The following is a 19944-nucleotide window of genomic DNA, read 5'->3' on the forward strand; positions in this document are numbered from 1 at the left end:
AGCTACATTGCCAGCTATATGAACAGAGAAAGAGGAATACTGAAATAAAGGACAAGGATAATAATAAACCATTATTAAAATGCATTGCCAGGCTTGTTCTATCACAGCATTTTGATGTCTGATGTAGTGAAAGGCAGTAAATTGGGAAAGGCTCCTGTGAAGTCTTTGTGACTAGACACTTGCCGCAGTGCAAGCGCGCCAGTCAGAGTGCAGCTGTTCTGTACGTTTTGGGGCATGCTACTTTGGGGAAAAAAAAACAAAAAAAAAGAAAATGCTTTTTTGCATTGATACAGCCATTGGTAGGAGGGTGTGTTGTAGCGAGGATTTTGCTAAGTTTATTTGAAGGTAATAAGAGAATCTGTATGTCTTAGTTACAGCTGGTAGCTCTGGCAGAGAAATACTGGTAGACTCTCACTGGAGTAGCAAAAATAATCTGTGACTTTAAAACCAAACAAACAAAAAGAGAGAGCAGACCCCAGTTCTGCCCCCCTAGCCTCCTCCCTGCCCCTGCCCAACTTCATCAAGCCCAGCTGAAAAGTGAAGTAGGATTAAAAACTAAGTGGCATGGCAGAAAGTCAAATCTCCAAGTCATTTACCTCCTCCTTTCCTAAAACTCAGTAAAAACTCCCTTTTCCATTATAAATGTTGCATGATTAATATGTTGGAGTAGCACAGACAATTACAAATGTTTTCCCTCTTTCTGCCTTCCTAGTGCAGGGGTCTCAGTTCACACTGGCATTCTGTATCCTATTACTTTGTACCTGCATGTGTATAAAATTCCCTTTGTTAGTAGTTCTAGTTGTTCTCTGGTGCAGTCCTCTAATGCTGTTGTTTATCTGACAGCAGAATTTTTTTATGATGCCACTAAATCCATGATCTTGTTAGCTTCCTGGATAATTGCTGAACTCAAGCCGAGCGGGCTTGGTTCTGATAGCCCTCAAGACCTCAATGCAACAAACTGCTGAAGCATCTCAAGGGGATCTAAAATATCGCTTCATTAAATCTTTGGATTTTTAAACTATTACTTCTTGGTGGTCATCTAAACTGACTGTCCTATGAGCAGATGGCTCAGATGTCAGCCACAGAGACTCTGAGGAACTCACGTTAGGGACTTGCTATGGCAGACCTTTTGCCATCTCTTCATTCTTATGAGATATAAAAAGAGAAAACAAACAAGTTATCAGTTATGAGTTAAAGATTAATGCTACCATGCTCTTTCTTAAACCTTGCCTCCTCTTTCTGAGTAAATATTTTTCCTCTTGGTAATGCTCATGATCTACTTGCTTCAATCCTTTATGTAAACACCTTCAGTTTGCCCTGTTAGGATTGTGTTATTTGTGCATGAAGTCAGTCACTGGACTGCTGTCACCGGACCACAGCGACTGACAGTCAGACATGAATTTCACAAGATTGAGAGAGCTGGGAACCTCCAGCAGTTTGGGACCAGCTTGCAAGGTGCACACACTGCCTGTACTGAAATGCAGAAGCACCCTCACTTTCTCCATTAGATCTGGAGGGGTAGCAGGCTCTCTATATTGAAACTAACAGTTGAATGCCCTCCTTCCCACTCCAGGTCACGTCTGTCACTGAGTGCTAAGAGACATCACAGAAAAGGAACATTGATTCACAGTGCAAGAGTATTAATTGAAGAGACAATGACTGTTTCTGTAGAAATATGTAGAATGAAAGCAAGCGCAGAACTGTGTTTCAGAACTATAAATGAAGAGCAACTTAAATAATTACCACACTTTGTTTGTGCATTCAGTACTGCTGTCCTGACATTCCCCCAGTTTGCTATTGAATAGAGTTGGCAGGATGTGAATTTTGAATGTGAAAAACTTAAGGGCAATACACAATGATAACTGCTACTTACACTTTCATATATCAGTATCTAGAACACCAGAAAGAGTAAAATGTAGACTTCTGTACTTCTAGGTCACTTCCTGGACTCCACAGTTCTTATTCTTAGTAGGACTGATTTTGCTGCTGCAATTTTTTTTCTTTTGTTTAATCTTTTCAGAAGATGAAAAAGCTAAGCGTGAAGTTTCCTCTTGGACGCTGGAAGGTGATGTTAACACAAATCCCTGGTCTGGTTATCGATATACTGGTAAACTCAGGCCACACTATCCACTGGTAAGCAATAGGTGCCACTCTGTACTTCAGCACCACTGCATTCTGTAGCAACTAATGGACCAGTCCTGACCTGATTACCTCCCACATTTTAGTTGAGAGAGGAAACCTTCTTAAACAATCTGAACCTGATGGCAAGGACGTATCATTCTGTGACTGTGTCCTTGTTGTGGTTCATTTTGATTTAACTTGATCTGCCTCTTGGTATATTTCAAATGAAGGAAGTGCCCGTGAGGTAACATGCATCAGTAACAGACTTAGGCTCATACCTTTTGGTGATACCTTTTGACATTTATTGTGCAAAGTGTTGCTGCTGGTTCAGATGATGTCTTCTTCTAGCTTTTTAGCGTTCTCACAAATAACGGAGCAGTCTGCTTCAGAAAAACTCAGGTGAATTAATAAAGAATTTAAATAAATGGTTTTATATTATTTTATGTAAGTGGTTTGAAATAAGCTGGTGAGTAATGTGGTGAAGGAACAGAGGTTATAGTAATCACCAGCCCTGGAATGGTGAAGAATAACTGAAGTCAGTAACATCTTTGTCTGTGAAAGGTGGATTTAGAAGATGACCTCAGTATAGCTGTATTTTTTAATTGGTACAAGTTTGTACACGGAATAAGCCAAAGTTTTTACAGGAATAATGGCATTTTATTTACATCTGTCTCTTCTCATTGGCCTGTGCTAGAAATGCTGCCCTTGTGGCATCTTCTCTGTAGTCTTCTCCATCTGTTACAGGCTCATCAGAGAACAATTTAACAGAGCCTGAGCCTGGGTGTGTTTGTTAGTGTCACTGGAGAAAGGGTGTTTTGGATTTGTCCCTGACCAAGTAATTTAGTAGTCTTACTGCTGAACACTTGCTTTTTTGTCTTCTGACTGCTGTAGGATTGATGCAAATGAGACTATAATAAAAAGTGGTATTGACTAAGATGATGATTAGAAATAACAATCTTGCTGCTGCACACTAATAATCAGCGAGAGAAAGGATGTACTTGGAACCAATGCATTTGCAGTCTGGAAAGCAGCAGAATAAACACTGCAGTCTAACAGGAATAATGTATTATAAACCCACTTTCATTTACTTGACACATAGAAGTTTTATTTTTACAAAGCTGTGAAGTTGGCTGTTGGAGGTTGTATAATATGAAAACAATAAAGAGTAACAGGGGAATCGTTGAGAAAGGAAAATTGGACCTGTTTTGGAGTGTTTGTGTACTTCACAAATTTTTCTAAGTGGAATTAGCCATATTTCACTGTATTTAATTTTGCTGCATGAGTCTCTGTTTTTTTGACTGCAATAAGTATTCTTGCAACCTAACCAACTTTGACTATGATTTATTTAGACGCCAACAAGACCTGTGCCAAGTTATATTCAAAGACCAGATTATGCTGATCATCCACTAGGTAACTTGAAAGAAATCACAATTATGGAGTGTTATGTTTGCTTTCTATTTTTCTTTTAATTGAAAAAGCCTTTAAAGCATGAAGGAGATAATGGAGAAGGGAACATCTTCTTTTATCTGTTCTTCTCACTCTACCTCTTGTTCCCCCACATTATTTCTGAAAAATCAGTAAGTTAACGTTTACAAGTATTTTTTGGAAGTTCAAAGTCTGTAGTGTGTTATCTTTCAAAGGTACTCAGGGAAGAAAAGAAAAAAAAACCCACGCAAGTCCTAGTCCTGTGGTTGCCTTCAAACCAAGCAGCAGTAAGTTGTCTGTCACAGGTGAATTCTGCTAATTCTGTCACCATTTTCAGTGACATCAGTGTATCTGCTGCAAATGTGTTGTAAAGTATCAAAACCAAAGAAACGCAGTAAGCAACCCCCAAAAGAAAATTGATATGAGTTCCAGCTATTTTTGAACACAGAGGGAATACATTCAAAATTACTTGCTGTTTGGTTTGGTATTTTCCCCTTTCTATATCAGTATTGGTGCTTTGCATTTCCCAAAGAAGCTGCTATAAAGTCAGGTAGAATTATTTTTAAATCTTCATCCGTTCTTTAGTTATTCTTTACAGAATGTAAATATTTAAACAGCACAAAATACTGTCTTTTAGGAGGTCGTTCAACTATAAAACTGAGCTTGCACAGAATCTGGTAGGAAGAATTAACTGATTATTGCAGTAGTGTCACTAGAGATATTCACAAGCTAATACAATCCTTTATGGCTCTCTTAGAATGTTACTTATTACTATTTATTATCTTCAAAGCAGCTAAAAACAAAAAATAATTTTCTTGTAAATCTGTTTTTTAAGGCTGTGTTTTGACTAACTGGACATGGTGGGTTTATGCAGTAAGTGCACAGGCATCCTGAGCACATGTGGGCATTATGATATTGTGGGAGGCTTATGAATTCAGATTAATCTGGATAATGATGATAATGCTATGACTTGGTGGATTTGTTTTACTTTAGTCTGTGGTGAGAAAGTACATACTTTTAATGCCATTGGTCAGCTAAGTTCCTCGATTGGACATGTGTAGCGATCAGTCCTCTGTATAACGTGGTTTTTTTCCTTTCTTTTTTTTCTCCTCCCCCTTTTTTCTTTTCAGGAATGTCTGAATCAGAACAGGCTTTAAAAGGAACCTCTCAAATAAAAATACTCTCATCTGAGGATATAGAAGGCATGCGAGTAGTGTGTAGGGTAAGGTGGTTTTGGTTTTTGTTATGAAGTGCCTTTATTCTTTAAAAATGTATAGGGATTTTACTAGTTTGTAACAGCACATTTGGGAGTACAAACTTTCCAGTGCTCTTTCGAGCACTGGAAAAGAATTTGAGAAATTCGGTATTTTCTTGCTCTTTCTCTCCTTGTGATTCCCAATTCACAGTAAACTTCTTGCAAGAAGAAAGATGACTTTTATCTGTTTTCTTGCATTGTTGTTACTAGTGAGATAATCGGTGGCTGAAACATTGTTACTGTTAAGAGTATATTTTATAGTGCATAAATGAGAACAGAACTTTTTCCTCTCCTAGAGTTAATAACATGTAAAAACTAAAAAGTGAAAGCAAAACAGAGCCCTATCCCTAACAGTTTTTGGAAATGAGCTGTTCAGTTGTCATCACTTCCTTGTGCATAAAGTCAAACTTTGAAATGTATGTAGGAAGTCTGGTTTAAGTTTATGGTATTCAGGGAAATTGTGATCCAAATCTTAATTGGGTATTTTCAGATCTCACAGAGGTGGCTTAGCAATACAACCTGTAGGCAACTTGAAGTCTTTTTAGAGCCCAAGTCTACCCAGCTTTCGTAGCAATCTGAGTGTAGCTGTAGAAAATGGGTTGCTAATCTTTTAGGGAGTGGTCCTGGTCTTATTTTAAATCAGTACTTCAATTTTATTTGCAGCTCGCTAGAGAAGTATTGGATGTTGCTGCCATGATGGTGAAAGCAGGTGTAACTACTGAAGAAATTGATCACGCTGTCCATTTAGTAAGGTTATTTTGTTGTTCTTCTGGTGTTTTGAGTGCTTTCTTCTCTCTATTTTTCAGTTATGGTTGTGTAGTTTTCTTTGTTGTTGCATGAATTCCTTTGCTTTGAACTGTTTCCCAATTTGAAGCTATTGGGTAGTGCAGATGTTAGAAATATATTACAGTGCAATGGTAGATTTAAAACTCAGGAGCTCCTGGGCCCCTCTCTCTATCAGCTCCTTCTGTTATTTCCAGCTTCAGATTCTCTCTAAGTTTCTTCACCTGTTTTCTCAGTTAACATAATATAATTTTCTTTCTCTAAACCCTTTTTGCTCCACAGATACCATTATATAAAGAACATCATATGTAGGCCATGGACTTTTTGTGCTCTGTGTTGTTTGTTAAGACGTACAGAGGAGAAAGTTTAATTATTTATGATTGGGAATCAGAACTGAGGAGCCTGAGGGAGAATTGAAAGAAGATGTTTGATGCAATCAGGCAAACTAAAGCCACAATCCAGTGAAGTATTTGAAATATATGTTCAAGTATTTTCCTGGCTTAACTATTCATAGATACTTGAATTGTGTACTTTTAATTTTTCTTTGCTGTCTTCTCTATAAGGCACGTAAACTGATAATTGAGGATACTTGTGTGCACTGTAGGGAAGGCAATGATTTTGGTATAGTTGAGTTTGCTAGAGGGCTTTCTGGCTGCTGTTATTTTTATCTGCATTTGCAGCTGTTGAGCCAAGATTTTTAAGGAGCATATTCTGGTTTGATTAGGCCAGAGTTTTCTGTTGAACTGCATTAAACACTAACTTATTTGCTTGTGCATAACGTCCAGTGTGAACAACTAGTAGTTCAAATGGCGTGATTCCTCCTCATCAGTTTTTGGAAACTTTTGCATGGCAGGTTGTTGATACTGACCGATACGTCTAATTGGTACTTTGCAGTTTTAAAACAGTATTATTTTTTAAAATAAAAAAAGTTAACAAGAGTGTTATTTTTCTGGAATTGCACAGTATGTCACAGTGTGTTTATGTAAGTATATATAAAACGTATGTGTCAGTTCTGCAAAATCACAGAAAAGTTATTAGAGTGAGTGCAAAGGAAGCAGCTTAAGGTTTTAAAGACAGGGGTGAAAGAGTGGTGCTAAATGTTATTTTGTCTACCTTGTGTCTTTTGCAAAAATATTTAAAATCTTAGACCAGGTGCTTTAAAATAGCCATTAAAAAATGGCTGGTTTTTTAACCAAATAAATATTGCCATGCATTGTTTTAAACCTGAATATTTCAGCATTGTTAGTTGAACATAAAAACGAGCAGAAACAAAATTAAAGTAGCTTTATGTTCTTCCTGATAAGAAATGCAAAGCATAACAAGATACTGTAATGCCAAAAAGTGATTGAAGAATCTTATTTTCAAGAGTCACTGCTTTTCAATCTGTAATTCTTACTACTGTAAAGCTGTTGTGCATATGTTTTTTCGTTGTACAAAACTAATGTAAAGTGTAAATTGTATTTTCTAAATCAGGCTTGTATTGCAAGGAATTGCTATCCTTCCCCTCTGAATTATTATAATTTCCCTAAGTCGTGTTGTACATCAGTGAATGAAGTGATCTGTCATGGAATTCCTGACAGGAGGCCATTGCAGGAGGGAGATATTGTTAATGGTAAGTGCTATGAAAATTAACCTTCCATATTTCTACCTTCTATCCAGTTAAGCCATGCAGTAAGGTGAGTTTTCACTAGCAGGCAACATGATTAGAACAGCTTCTTAAAAGAGGCTTTTGTTCTCATTTGCCAGTTTACCTCTGCTCTTTACATATTCAAATTAACGAGTTAATTTAATAAATCAATTTCAAAAGTTTGGTCCACTTTAAAAGCTTTAGAATTCTTCTACCCTGGTCTGTGCATTAGTATAGTGCCTAAGTGTTCCACTTGCAGGCTAGGTTCCATTTGTTCCAGACTGTACAAATAGTGAATAAAATGTGTATTGAATTATTCAACTGGATTAGTTCTGGGTGAATTCTTAATCAGATGGTTCTAGATCCTTAAGATTTTGCTATGGACATGACTATTATGATGACTGTAAAGGATCCTAATCGTGAGGCATCGTGCAGGTGCATATTAAAAAAACATACCCCTCTTTTTGAGCATCTCGCAGCCTAACAGTACCAGCTGCTTTTTGTTCACAGTACTCAAAGCTACTTACACCTTCTTGGATGGTGAGGGATACTTTTATAAATTACTTGACTTTTTTTGTTTTCTCGTTCATTTCTTCTTGGTTTGGCAGTAAAAATTAATGACATTTGCTTTGTACAAACATTTGCACCTTTGTTTGTTGCACTGATTTGTTTTTATCTGTAAATAAATACCCAGCATATCCTAAGGTTTGGCCTGTCTCTAGAAACAGGTTGGAATCCTTTTAGATTGTCAGATATTTGATATATATGAACATGCAATAATAGCTACTAAGTATACAGCTCAGTGCTGTGGGTACCCAGCTTTTCAGAACAAGCCTCAGGATTGCTGCCCCTTTGGTTCTGGCTGTAGCGTACATGTAACCATTTGGCCAAACCTACTTTATCTTTTTTCAGTTTCAAAGATGATGCCTTTGCACGGCCTCTCTATTGTTACCAGGTTTTCTGGCATTGCTGGAGTCCACACTAAGAAGCCCAGTTAAGCTTACTAGGTTGTGTCTTACCTCTCCACTATTTACATGCCAAGGCCGTACCTCAGCACTAGAAAATACCCTTTTATAAGAGGGTTTAGTCATACCTTTGTTCACATCCCTGCCCTGACTGCACTTGCCCAAGGCCTTCTGCGTTGTTTTGATGAGGAATAACTAGTTTACTCTTTTCTAGCTGAGTAGGTCTTGTTACAAAAAGGTCCACATTTTGTGGATTGAACATGCATTCCCCATGGGCTCAAAAGGCTTCCAAGTCTTGTAGGCTTCCTTTTGGTAAGGTAGTGGTTCAAAAGCCTCTTTAAAAGGAGGAACAAAACATGGTACAAAGGAGGAGACGGAAAAGGTACTTTGGAGGGAATGTGCCTATCTTTATTTAAAAAACTTTTAGCCTGCTGGAAGCAAAAGGTGACCAAGTCAGAGTCCAAAACAGGTTTTCAGAATCACAGGAAAAAACATCATCCAGAAGGTACTGGCAGGTGATGTCTAGTCCAACCCTCTGCTTTGAGCAGGGCATCATAACATTTTGTTATACTGTTCCCTGGGAGCAGATTCTTAAAGCTGATATCTCTGCAAAGTGAGGTAGGTGTTCTGGCCAAATCTGGCAATGTCAAGAGAAAGTCTTGTAAACGTGTGTCCTATAGAGATAGCCTCTTTGTAGCAAGTAGTCTGGATGCAGCTAAGGAGCTCTGATACACAGTTGACAAGAAACTTATTTGGGTAAGTTACCAGGATGCTGGTTTCTGTACAGTCCTGTTGTTATGTTACTAGATGTGTACACTGGTCAGAGTATTCCAGTAGCCCCACTCAGTCATGCAGTGAGTATAGTGTAACCCTGCACATGCATGCACAACAGGCAGTACTGTTTTCGTGCAGTCTTAATTTAATTCTTAAATGTTTGCCAGCAGTACAGATTTACTGTTGACACCAATGGTTTTTCCCCCGCATTTTCCTATCAAGATTGTACTGGTCTCTCTAAACAGCTCATATACCATATTCCTAAAGTACAGTTTCCTTCATGGCTATTTACCCGTGAGGGGTTCTGTGTGTGGATTTCTTCATGAATACCGGTTCAGTAACTATTCTAGTGGTTTTGGTACTCTAGCAGCTATTAGACCTACCAGACTACTGACAGTCTGTTAAACACAAAAGTACGCATTTTACCACAGGAAGTCAACTTGATATACAAATCTAGAATATTTTGCATGTGTTGACTATATATAATGACTATATAATGGCAGACTTTAATTTTCTGTCTGCTACGAGAGACAGGATACTAGAATAGATGACAGCTATATCTAAACTGGTGGGCCTGTTCCCACGTTTTGTAAAAGGGCTATTTGCAACAAGCATCTTGTATGGATGTTCTTAATCCAAAAAATCGTATCTTTATTTGGAACGAGTTAAACTAAAAAAAAAAAAACTTTTTTTTTCGCATTAAAACTACTTATGCTGCCTTTTTCCAATAATGAGTTATATCACTTTTAGTTCACAACCAACTTTATACACAAAGCAAACAAGTTGGAGTTTTGCTCCAACATAATTCTAATCTCTTATTATATGTTCTTCTAAACCTTGATTGTTTAAGCATGCCCTTCTATTCTTGCTGTTTGCCTGGCACTGAATGTTTAAATTCTGTAACTTGAAAGAAAAAAGAAAAAGTTTTGAGTCATTTGGTGTATTTTTCTTAGTCAGGAATACTATTGGAAAGTTGCTGTGTATTTAATGTTCAAGAAGTTTTACCTTTTTGGCTGGAAGCAATGTGTTTTGGCATTACAATTTTTGCAAAGGTGTGACATTATTCTAAACGTGCATAAAAATTACTGAAGTTAGAATATGGGTTAAAACACGATTACATACCTTTTTAAATTTAATTTCCTCCTATTAGCTCTGGAATTGATTCTAAGAGAATATTTAAGCAGGTGAATCACCATGGAGCAAAGAGCTTCTCGTTTCTGTTTTTTACATTTACCTAGAAAACCAATCATAAGCTTGCTGTGCCTGTGTTGCATTGGTGTGGGGTTTTTTCTCTTCCTTTTTTTTTTTTATCCCATTAAATCAAACCGTTGACCAGTGAAACACTATCTTATTAATTAATTCTACAGAATCTACAGGATAAGCATGAGAGAATTGATTCTGCTGGAAAAGTTTACATAAGGAATTATTCCAAAGTAACCTTATAACTTCACAATTACAGTACTACGTTTTTACGTGTATTTGTTGTCCTTTCACAAATCAAGAGACAAGAAGTGAGAAATACAGTGTTAATATTGCACTATGTGTGGTATTTTTTGCAGTGGATATTACTGTCTATCGTAATGGCTACCATGGAGATCTGAACGAGACGTTTTATGTTGGAGAAGTTGATGAGGGTGCAAGGAGGCTTGTCCAAACAACTTACGAGTGCCTAATGCAAGCCATCGATGCAGGTAAACGCTTTGGCTAGGCCCGGAAGCATTATGGTTTTGGCCCATGAGTGCTCATATTTGCTATTACCTGAGAGTGACTTCTGCCGTAGAACAAAGAAGCGTTAGTGCCTGTCACCAGCAGATGATATATATTGTATAATACAGTGACTCTTCAAATGGCACAGCTCTGTGGGTGGTGGTTGCAACTTCTATTTGAAATGTGGGTTGACAAGCAAAATGTAATTGATGCGGAGCTGATCCACATATGATGATATTTACATGGAAACAGCCTTTTCGGACTATTAGTTAAATGAATCCTTGATCTAAGTAGTTTAGAGAATGTGAAGAACAAAGTGTGATTTGGAAAACCAAAGTATGGCTCCCTACTTTTATAACTTGTATGGTGTTACACAGTGAACTGCTAAGGTAAAACAGTTTGACCACTTAAACATATCTCTTTACCCCTGCCAAACCTGAGGGTTATTTCATAAAGCTAGTAACGAGCTCTTGATTTTCAACTGTAGGAGTGTGCCAGAGAAGACAGATCCGTATTCTTCAATACCCACAGAACTTTAATTATGTTGCTTAGATATAACTCAGGACAGCTTCATTGAGACATGTAATGAGATAGAAAGGTAGTGAACATGACACTGGAGAGTGTCATGTTCAGCTTCATTCACAAAGGAATATACTAAGTTCTCTTAGACAAACAGAGAAAACAGAACAAAAATCGTCCAAGTCCCTGGAAATATTTGTATTGTCTGTATCTTTTATACCCTGCAGCTTCTTAAAATCCCCAATAAAATTTACTCACTTCATGGCCTCTAAAGATTGAAGTTTAAGGTGCTATATGTGAAGCCTTTAAACTGGCATTTAATCAAAAGCAAATGAAAAAAAAAAAAAAAGTTGAACTTACTTTGGTTAATACTTTGGAGATAGCTAGCCAAGCTGAAAAAAAAAAACCCATATAAACAGTATGTTGCTTACCTATCGTGTGATCAAGAAAATACTGCAGATTTGAGCTGTGAAGAATATAGATTACCTGTTCATGTGGGATTACTATCCTGAAATGACAACTTTGGTTTTCAGAGCTAAAACAGAATAATATTTTTCTTTGTTGCTGTACTTTGTAGCAAATGTTAAATGTGTTGTCTCTTATCTTTCATATCCTGGCTTTGATGTATAAACTATGACTGAAATTCACCTTTGTGTTCATTATAATAAGATTTAAATTCTCGGTGTAAGTTTTCTTTACCAACTTGTTAGATGCTGTAACAGGTTTTAATGGGTTTTAGACATTCTCTGCTAGTAGGGATTCTGGCAATAAGTGTCTCAGCTGTTAAAAAGGGTCACCTCTCCCCTGTTTAAATCATCTTAATTTCTTGGCGTTGGACCAGCAGAGCTCTAACCAAGAGAGCCGTATGAGAGAGAGAAGCAGAGGGCTCCTTGCTGCATTGAGATGAGTTGCTTGGTATTGTCAGGCCTGAACGAGATGGTACTACTTCACAATTATTTAGCACAAACCCAATGGATAAAGATTTTCCTTTCTTCCCTACCGTGTCTTTTTTTTTTTTTTTGGGGGGGGGGGAAACATGCACATTCCAGTAATCTAAATTTCTTGTTATTTTCTGTAAATTCATCTTAATGATTTCTGTTGTAGTTGTTTACATTAACAGGGAATTGAACTAAATGGCTTGCTTCACGTAAAGTCTTAGCTGTGTCTGTGAACTCTGTTTAAGATGTCTCCACATAAGTACGCAGCATCTGACTCCTGAAGGAACAGCATGTATTCAGGGAGTTGTGAACGATCTTGAAATAGCATTTACATTCTTTTTTTATTGTTAGTGCCTCAAGGTTGCTTTTGGTATGCATCTTCATTAGCTGATGGATGAGGCATTGTTGCTTTTATGATATTATTACTGCCTTGTCCAAGTCCTCAAAGTGAATTTTTCACACCATTTTATCTGTTTCAAACTCTTTAAATTTAAGGCTTCCTAAAAGGATTGTCAAAAAAAGTTAGTCCTGCATATGAATGTTCTTATTTGCTGTATTGTTGTCACTAAGAATCTTGTCTAAGAGTAGAGTTTTGTCTTCCCCTCCCCCTTCTTGGTCCTTCATGTATAATCATTTTTCCTCTTTATTTGTGTGCACTTTTCACATAGTAGAGAGATAAGTATATATTAAAATATATTTCATGTATTTATTGAAAGAAGCACTGCAACTCTGGGTATGAGAAGTTACAAAGTACTTTGAAAGTCTTTTGATGCCTTTAATTTCAAACTTCAACATCCTTTTAATATAAGAACACTTACATCCAGGATAGGAAGACAGTAGTGTTCTTGCAAAGAAGGAGTTTTCTTCTTTCTCATTTTCTCTTTTATATGAACCTGTTTCCTCCCTCTCTCATGTTACTGCACTCACTTATATCCTTGGTGGATTTAAGTGATCATAGGAAGTTGCACAGTAGAAGAGATGGCCATAAAAGCCATGAGTGCTACAAAGATATTAGCCTGAATGGTGTTTGATGGTTAGTTATGTTGAGAGAGAGCTCTGTAAGTTTCAATTTGTATCTCCTTAATTTTGCAGTAAAACCTGGTGTTCGGTACAGAGAACTGGGAAACATTATTCAGAAACATGCTCAAGCAAATGGATTTTCAGTGGTTCGGAGCTACTGTGGGCATGGAATCCATAAACTTTTCCATACGGCCCCTAACGTGCCACATTATGCCAGTGAGTATTCATTCCCTTTGGGTTGTGCTGTGGTTTGCGATGAATGCACACAATTTGCTTCTTGCTTATATTCTAATAAAGTAGCATGTTGCCTGACAGCTGTCACATTAGCATTTTTGCACTTGTGAAATAATTTTTTTCTAAACTCTGGACCATAGCATGCTTTATGACCCTAAATAAGGTGAATATATTATTTACTGAGACAGTCTACGCCTACAGTAATGGTTAGTCTTAGCTTTCATCTGTATTGGGTTAAGTGCTTAATGTTTTGGGTTTTTTCCTAAGGAATCCCTTAGATATTCTTGTCTGACATGAATGGGCAGAATGCTTAGAGCTTCTATCCTTAGAAGGCCTAAGCAAAAACTTACTGCCATTTCCATATGTAAATAAAAGGCTTTTTGAATGGTATGCTATTCATGGTGGTGTGCCTGAATCTGGATCCTGTTATGTTTCACTTTTCTTCATTTGGGTGTTATGATCTGGTGTTCCTGGAAACTTCTTTGTAGTGTGTGGCAGAGGAGGAATGACCCTTCCCCCAGCAGGTTCTCAGCTTTAGTTTTCGGAAACGGCAATGTCCCTGTGACAATTTTTGCCAGCAGGATTAAGAAACAGGATCCACAGAGGCAAAGGTGAGAAGCTTAAGTGCCAGTGGACAGCTAAGGATAGAGTAAATATCATGAAGCGGTGATAAACAGTTCACACCCACTTCAGCTGCAAAGCTTCCCTGATAGGACATTTATTTCCTTAGACCTGACGGATGCCTCCGTCTTCCCATCTCCTAACAACCTTTAATTTGGGTTATAGTTACAGATTATAATCTAGCAGTCCCTGATTTTTCATGTCGTCATTTCCCTAAATTATTTTTTCGGAGAAGAGCGAAAATCTATTAATCGCAGTGTAGAAGGGTATCAATTCCTGGTATTTGATTTTTGTCATGTAAATTGAAGAAAATCTGGATTCTTTGGAGATGGAGGGCATTTTATATGAATTAAAGCGCGATCCGAGAAAAAGGAAACTTCTGTATTCCCTGGCTGTTGGGAACTTTGCACTTTTCTTTTTAATTGAGCCGAAACATCTGTTCCCAAAAAGGAAGGGTTTTTTTCTGGTATTTTTAAGTACAGATTCACAGCAAAAGCAAAGTGGAAAGACCTGAGGGACTTAAAGCCTCTTGGAGGGGGGAAAAAAAAAAAAAGAGAAAGCTGCTGGTTATTTTTGGCTTACTATGAAGGGGTTTTTTAAAAGAAAAAAATTCATTTTATAAGCCTTTAAATTATTTAACAAAGTCATGAAAGCTACAGTGAATAAAGGACAAAATTTGTTCAGATGCAGAAGACCAGAAACTTAAATGTTAAGTGCTGAGAGGAAGAAATACCAGGAGATGATGGAGATAGAGGCAAGACCCTTCAAGTAAAAGAAAAGATGTTCTGATTGCTGTTGTGTCACCTTGATGTCTAAGATTTTTAAAGCATCTAGGTGATTTAGACAATTTAATAAATTTATGTAATTAGAGTAGACAGGGAGTGGGGACTCTGTATGTAAGAATTGATGCAAATTTTCTACAGCAGCAAAGTAGCTTGGAGCTAGAGGTTCCTGTGCAAGGTGGGAGTTTGTTGCAGCTCTCGCATGCTAGGCTGGGTCAGATCTAAGCTGCACTGCATGTCCAAGGGGAAACAGGGCAGAGGAAAAGGGCTCAAGCCTTTCTTCAGTCGCACTACACTCCTAGAGATGTGCTGTGCATCGCTGCCTCCACGTAAACATTTTTGGTGTATATGACATCAAAACCGTCCAGTGTTATTGTCCTTGATGCCTTGAAATTCTCTGCCTTTTTCTGTTAGCCGCAGAAATACAGCATTATCACCCTGACACTACTATGACCCCATTACCCAAAGTAATGAGAGGAGCAATGTGTCTTTCATAAATGCAATCACAGGATTACTTAACTGCTGTCATATTTTGACAATTTATTTGAGCCAATGGTTCAGTGGAAACAAATTAAGAGGTTTCAAGCCTTCTCTGAATATCTTAAGTGCTTCTTAGTTTTATTGATTTTTTTTTTAAATTATGTTTTTCATCACAGAAGTCTGCAGAAATTCCTGTATTACATTTGTTCAGTGTTTTTATAGAACTGGAGTTGAACTCCAGTTGTTGGAGAGAAAATAGCAATTAATTTTAAGCCCCTTGAATAAATATTGCAGTGTTAGAGGAAGGGGAGAAGGAAAGAACTAAGGAAAATCTTAATGAGAATTAAAAATGGACAAGTGAACGGGTCATCTCTGAACGGCTTTCCTGAATTTATAGTATTCCTGCTGTATTCTTCTAGGACAAGGATTCATTCATTTATTTAGATGGGATCGCTTTTTCTAACTTGAGTGTTTATTTTATTGCAGAAAATAAGGCAGTTGGAGTTATGAAGCCTGGTCACGTATTTACAATTGAACCAATGATCTGTGAAGGTGAGCAATTTAGCAATAGAGTAAAGTGGTAACTCTTGTTTACTATTAAGTAGCGATGGAATAGGATGCTGGTTCTTTTCTGTATAGTTGATAGATTTTTTCATTTCTCATTGGGAAACTGATATCTGTTACTTAAAAACAGTCAAAAAGTCATCATTTATCTTTTTAGGTGGTTGGCAAGATGAAACATGGCCTGACGGTTGGACTGCGGTAACAAGAGATGGAAAGCGATCTGCCCAGTTCGAACACACACTTTTGGTCACCGATACAGGCTGTGAGATCTTGACCCGGCGGCTGGATAGTATTCGTCCCCATTTCATGTCCCAGTGATAGTCTAGACTGAGCACATGGATCTGAACAATACATATGTTTTGGGGTTTTTTTTTTTGTCTCTGTACTATGCATTTTTTTTAAGAGTACAGAATAGAGAGATTTCATCATTTACTTTGTTCTCAGTGATTGTAGATAAGAGGAATATCTTGAAGAACCTGACCCAATGTCTGGAAAAGCAGAGAAGAATTTAAAGAATTTCCTGCTTTCCTCCTACCTACAGCACTCATGCTATATTTTTCTTTTTTCTTCAGTTATCTCTTTAGCACCTTTCTTCCAATTAGACCCACGATCGCTTCTGTTGCTGCCATGATATTAGCTAGAAAATTGTGGGTAACTTTTCCCACTGGGACTTGATATTTTGGGATCCAGGTGTGGGTGTTTTGTTTTGTTTTTGTTTTTTTTTTTCACCACTTCAGTGTGCCCTGTCAACTCTTGGTATGTGAGTGGCACCTGAGATTTTAAGCATTTCTAGTTCCAAAGACTTGCTCCTGCTTCTGCAGTTACTGTTCTAATGGGCTGGGCCTTGTTTGTTTATCAGTTTGAGAAGGGGGCAGAAGGGAGAAAGACATGCATGTTGCCAAGAATAGGCTACCCTTACCTTTAATTCTGTCCCCGCCTCTCTGCTGGTGGCTTCTGTGGTGATTCTGACTGTAGGTGACACGCTGTGTTAATGGCAGGACTTGTTTCTCTTGCTGGAGATTTGATAGTATGGGCTTCCTAACAGGGAAAATCAATAAATTCCATCTTATAAGCAGCTCCCTGGAATAAGCTGCTTCTCAGTGAAGCAGTATTTGCAGGCAGTCTCCTGCTCCGAAAGCTTAGTGGAGTTTGCTTAGGTAAAGGAATGAAACAACCAAAAAGATCCCTTGGTTTGTGGGATCCCTGCACGTGTGAAGTGTGGGGTGTTTTTTAAAGGTACATCCACTGTAGCTGTGGGGGATTGGATTTGCAAGACTTGCAGTGAAATGAGTATATATCTCAAAATAAGTCTGAGTGTGAGAAAATGAAACACCTTCAATGCTGTATTCATTTTCTTTTGGCAATTTTTAAACAGGTCATTTTTTTACCCCCTCAGTTAAGTGTTTCATGCTTTTGGAAAGTCTTAGGGGGGCAGCTATGAAAACTGATGTTTTTTTCCTTAGACTGGGTATAGAGTGGGCGATGTTAGTATATATACCCCTTTATTTCTGTTAATGGGTCATGATGAGCTGGAAACTGTCACGCTAATGAGTGTGGATTGATTAAGTCTCTCTTCGCTCTACCCTTTCTTTTCCCATGCTCACTTCCTTTCCATCATCTTTGGTGTCTCTGCTGAGGGAATTTATTTTTTTCTTCTGAATTGTAACGAAAAATTTTTCAGACCCCATTGCAGACTTAGTCTTGCACCACTGTAATGCAAGAAATACTTAAATGAATGCAGACATTAAATCATAACAATCATGGGTATAAAATACACCTTTTACAAGGTGTCTGGTGAATTTGTTGCCACATTAGACCCAAGCATATGAGGTACTGCACGTCCTTGTCTCCCTTTAGCACTGCAGAATTTCGGTGGGGGAAAAGGGGTTAGTGCTTCATAGAACTGGACTCATGTGTACTACCAAATACCAAATTTGCCAGAAAGTCTTCTCTGCCCTGAGTGCCTCAGACCTCTGTTGCTGTAAGAGTATCATTGCGATGTTTTCATTACCTTTATTATTATTTTTAATTATGCAGTAAAGTGACCTGAAATGATGCATATAGAGTGCGTGTGCGTGCGTGAGTGTGTATAGATTTTAACAAAACAGACTGTAGTACTTGAGTGGAATTACCTGTGTTGAATGAGATGTAATGTATTGAGGAGATGACTGTCCTGGAGGTTTGCCCACCGTATCATTCACTTGAATGGTTACAACGGTCTTGCCTTTTCTATATGTGTGTGTATGATGGGGGGGTGGGGGCTTCATTTTTGGTCTATAAAATAAAAGTTGCAGCTGCTTTTAACAGAAATAACATTTATTTTTGTGATCCAAAACCAGCATAGCATTCTGAATTATATCCAGGTTTGCTTGCGCTACTGCAAGCCTTACTGGTTGATGCATGCAACCAGTTAAAATCACCCTTGAACCTACACACGTGCCACTTGAATACCTCTTTGTCTTTGCATCAATACAACCAAATTAACACTGCACGTTTTTAATATGGGTAATCTACGATGCTATGCATTTCTGCCTATAAATTGAAATCACAGCATGTTTATATTGAGTTCATACTACTACAGTACTTTTGAACAGGTGAAAGGCTTAGTCAGCATCTACATCAGTTCTTTCAACATGAGATAGCACAAAACTTAATAAAAATATTGTGAAAGGCTATTTTTTCACCTGTCTAGCTGTAACTGCTTGAAAATGACATATTAGACTTGTGCTGACCGGGTTTGGGAAATTATCTATTTTTGATTCTTAAAGAAGTTGCTATCCACTTAAAAAAAATAAATAAAAAACCCAAACAAAAAACCCCACTGACTTAAATCTACTTTCTAATGAAATTTCTAGAAATTGTATACACTTTTGCTAAAAATTATCCTGCAATTAATTCTGAAACTATCTCAAAGTATTTTTCCTTTACTATCATATAAGGGAGCATGGAAACTCATCATGCTGTTTCTGCAAATTTACGTTAATATTTAAGGAGAGAAGATTTGATAGCTAATGTTGAATAAAAGTAACAGCATGAGGAGAGGGGGGACAAGCTGCGTCTTTTTACATGACAGCAAGCAGAGTACACGCGCATTTCACATGCAGTCATTTGGTGGAAACTTTTTGTCCACTGAAGTCCTTACAGTTGCCAAGATGGTACAGTTCAATACAGTATCTTGATCACCAAAAATGGGGTACAAGCTCTTGTGTTTCTGAGTTCCTTTGTTAGCTGAGCAACTTCAAAGAGACCACTTCAAACATGCCCCATTCAATCCACTGCTTTGCAGGACAAAGTAATGGCTAGGGTGTCTCAATTCTTCAGGCTGGGAAGCTGTAAGTCTTTGACCTGACTGCTCTGGCATCACTAAATGTCTTTGGTTTTGATTTACCCTGGTATTACGAGACTAGCTTTTCACAAACACTCTAAGATGCAGATTCTTTAAAGTAATAATATAATGCAGACAACATAATTGTACGGTCTTGATCTAGTCTGTGCAGTCTAGAGGAATAACTGTTATAGTATAAATACTTTAAATCTGTTAGATCCAGTTGGGGGGGTAGTTTTGCTAAGATGTTGAGCTAATATTCTATTGATACCATCTTGTAGTTATAGAATACTCTCGTTGGAACGGCTTGACAGCAAGTTCTTCTACTGGAATTCTCTAACGTTCAGCCAGCGTTTCTGGAGCTACAAGGTACTTCACTGCTGTGTTGGAGAGCTAACTTTCCTGGTACAAATTAACTTTTTATTTCTTACCGATGCTCAAAATTGAATTCTTATGACATTTTAGTAGTTAACTTTGTTGTTTACTCTGTCTGAAATGAAGTTAGAAATGCAGCTACCTCAACTATTTTCAGAATGCTCTAGGGATATCTTTCCAATGACAAACGGAAAAGATACGATTTTCCCAGCTGTATAGCAGTGTCTTGGGGTAAGGTTGTTAGTGGTGAGAGGGAATTTCTTCTAATAAAATTACTGTTTGCATTCAGCGTTCTCTCTAACAGTTGTTTTGATCAGGCTCACTTAAAACATGAAACTTCTGTCTCAATTAGTGTCGTTGGTTCACTGAAAACCACTGACTTGTTCTGTATATAACTCTTTAACTGGGTAGGCTTTCTGCCTCTGCTTT

At 37.7% G+C, this 19944-nt stretch overlaps 1 protein-coding gene across 1 annotated transcript in view; it reads left to right on the plus strand.

Annotated features, from left to right (window-relative positions):
- METAP1 (methionyl aminopeptidase 1) overlaps positions 1–18465 on the plus strand; it is a 29002-nt gene extending 10537 nt beyond the window's left edge. Inside the window, exons 3-11 of the mRNA XM_054202682.1 lie at positions 2021–2133; positions 3471–3531; positions 4677–4768; positions 5465–5548; positions 7058–7196; positions 10510–10641; positions 13207–13350; positions 15738–15803; positions 15973–18465. Coding sequence (XP_054058657.1) covers positions 2021–2133; positions 3471–3531; positions 4677–4768; positions 5465–5548; positions 7058–7196; positions 10510–10641; positions 13207–13350; positions 15738–15803; positions 15973–16133 — 992 coding nt within the window. The 3' untranslated portion in view covers positions 16134–18465. The remainder of the gene's footprint in view (positions 1–2020; positions 2134–3470; positions 3532–4676; positions 4769–5464; positions 5549–7057; positions 7197–10509; positions 10642–13206; positions 13351–15737; positions 15804–15972) is intronic.
- The last annotated feature ends 1479 nt before the right edge of the window (positions 18466–19944 follow it).

The sequence above is a fragment of the Rissa tridactyla genome, chromosome 5 (assembly GCF_028500815.1).
Source record: "Rissa tridactyla isolate bRisTri1 chromosome 5, bRisTri1.patW.cur.20221130, whole genome shotgun sequence".
Classification (NCBI taxonomy): Eukaryota; Metazoa; Chordata; class Aves; order Charadriiformes; family Laridae; genus Rissa; species Rissa tridactyla.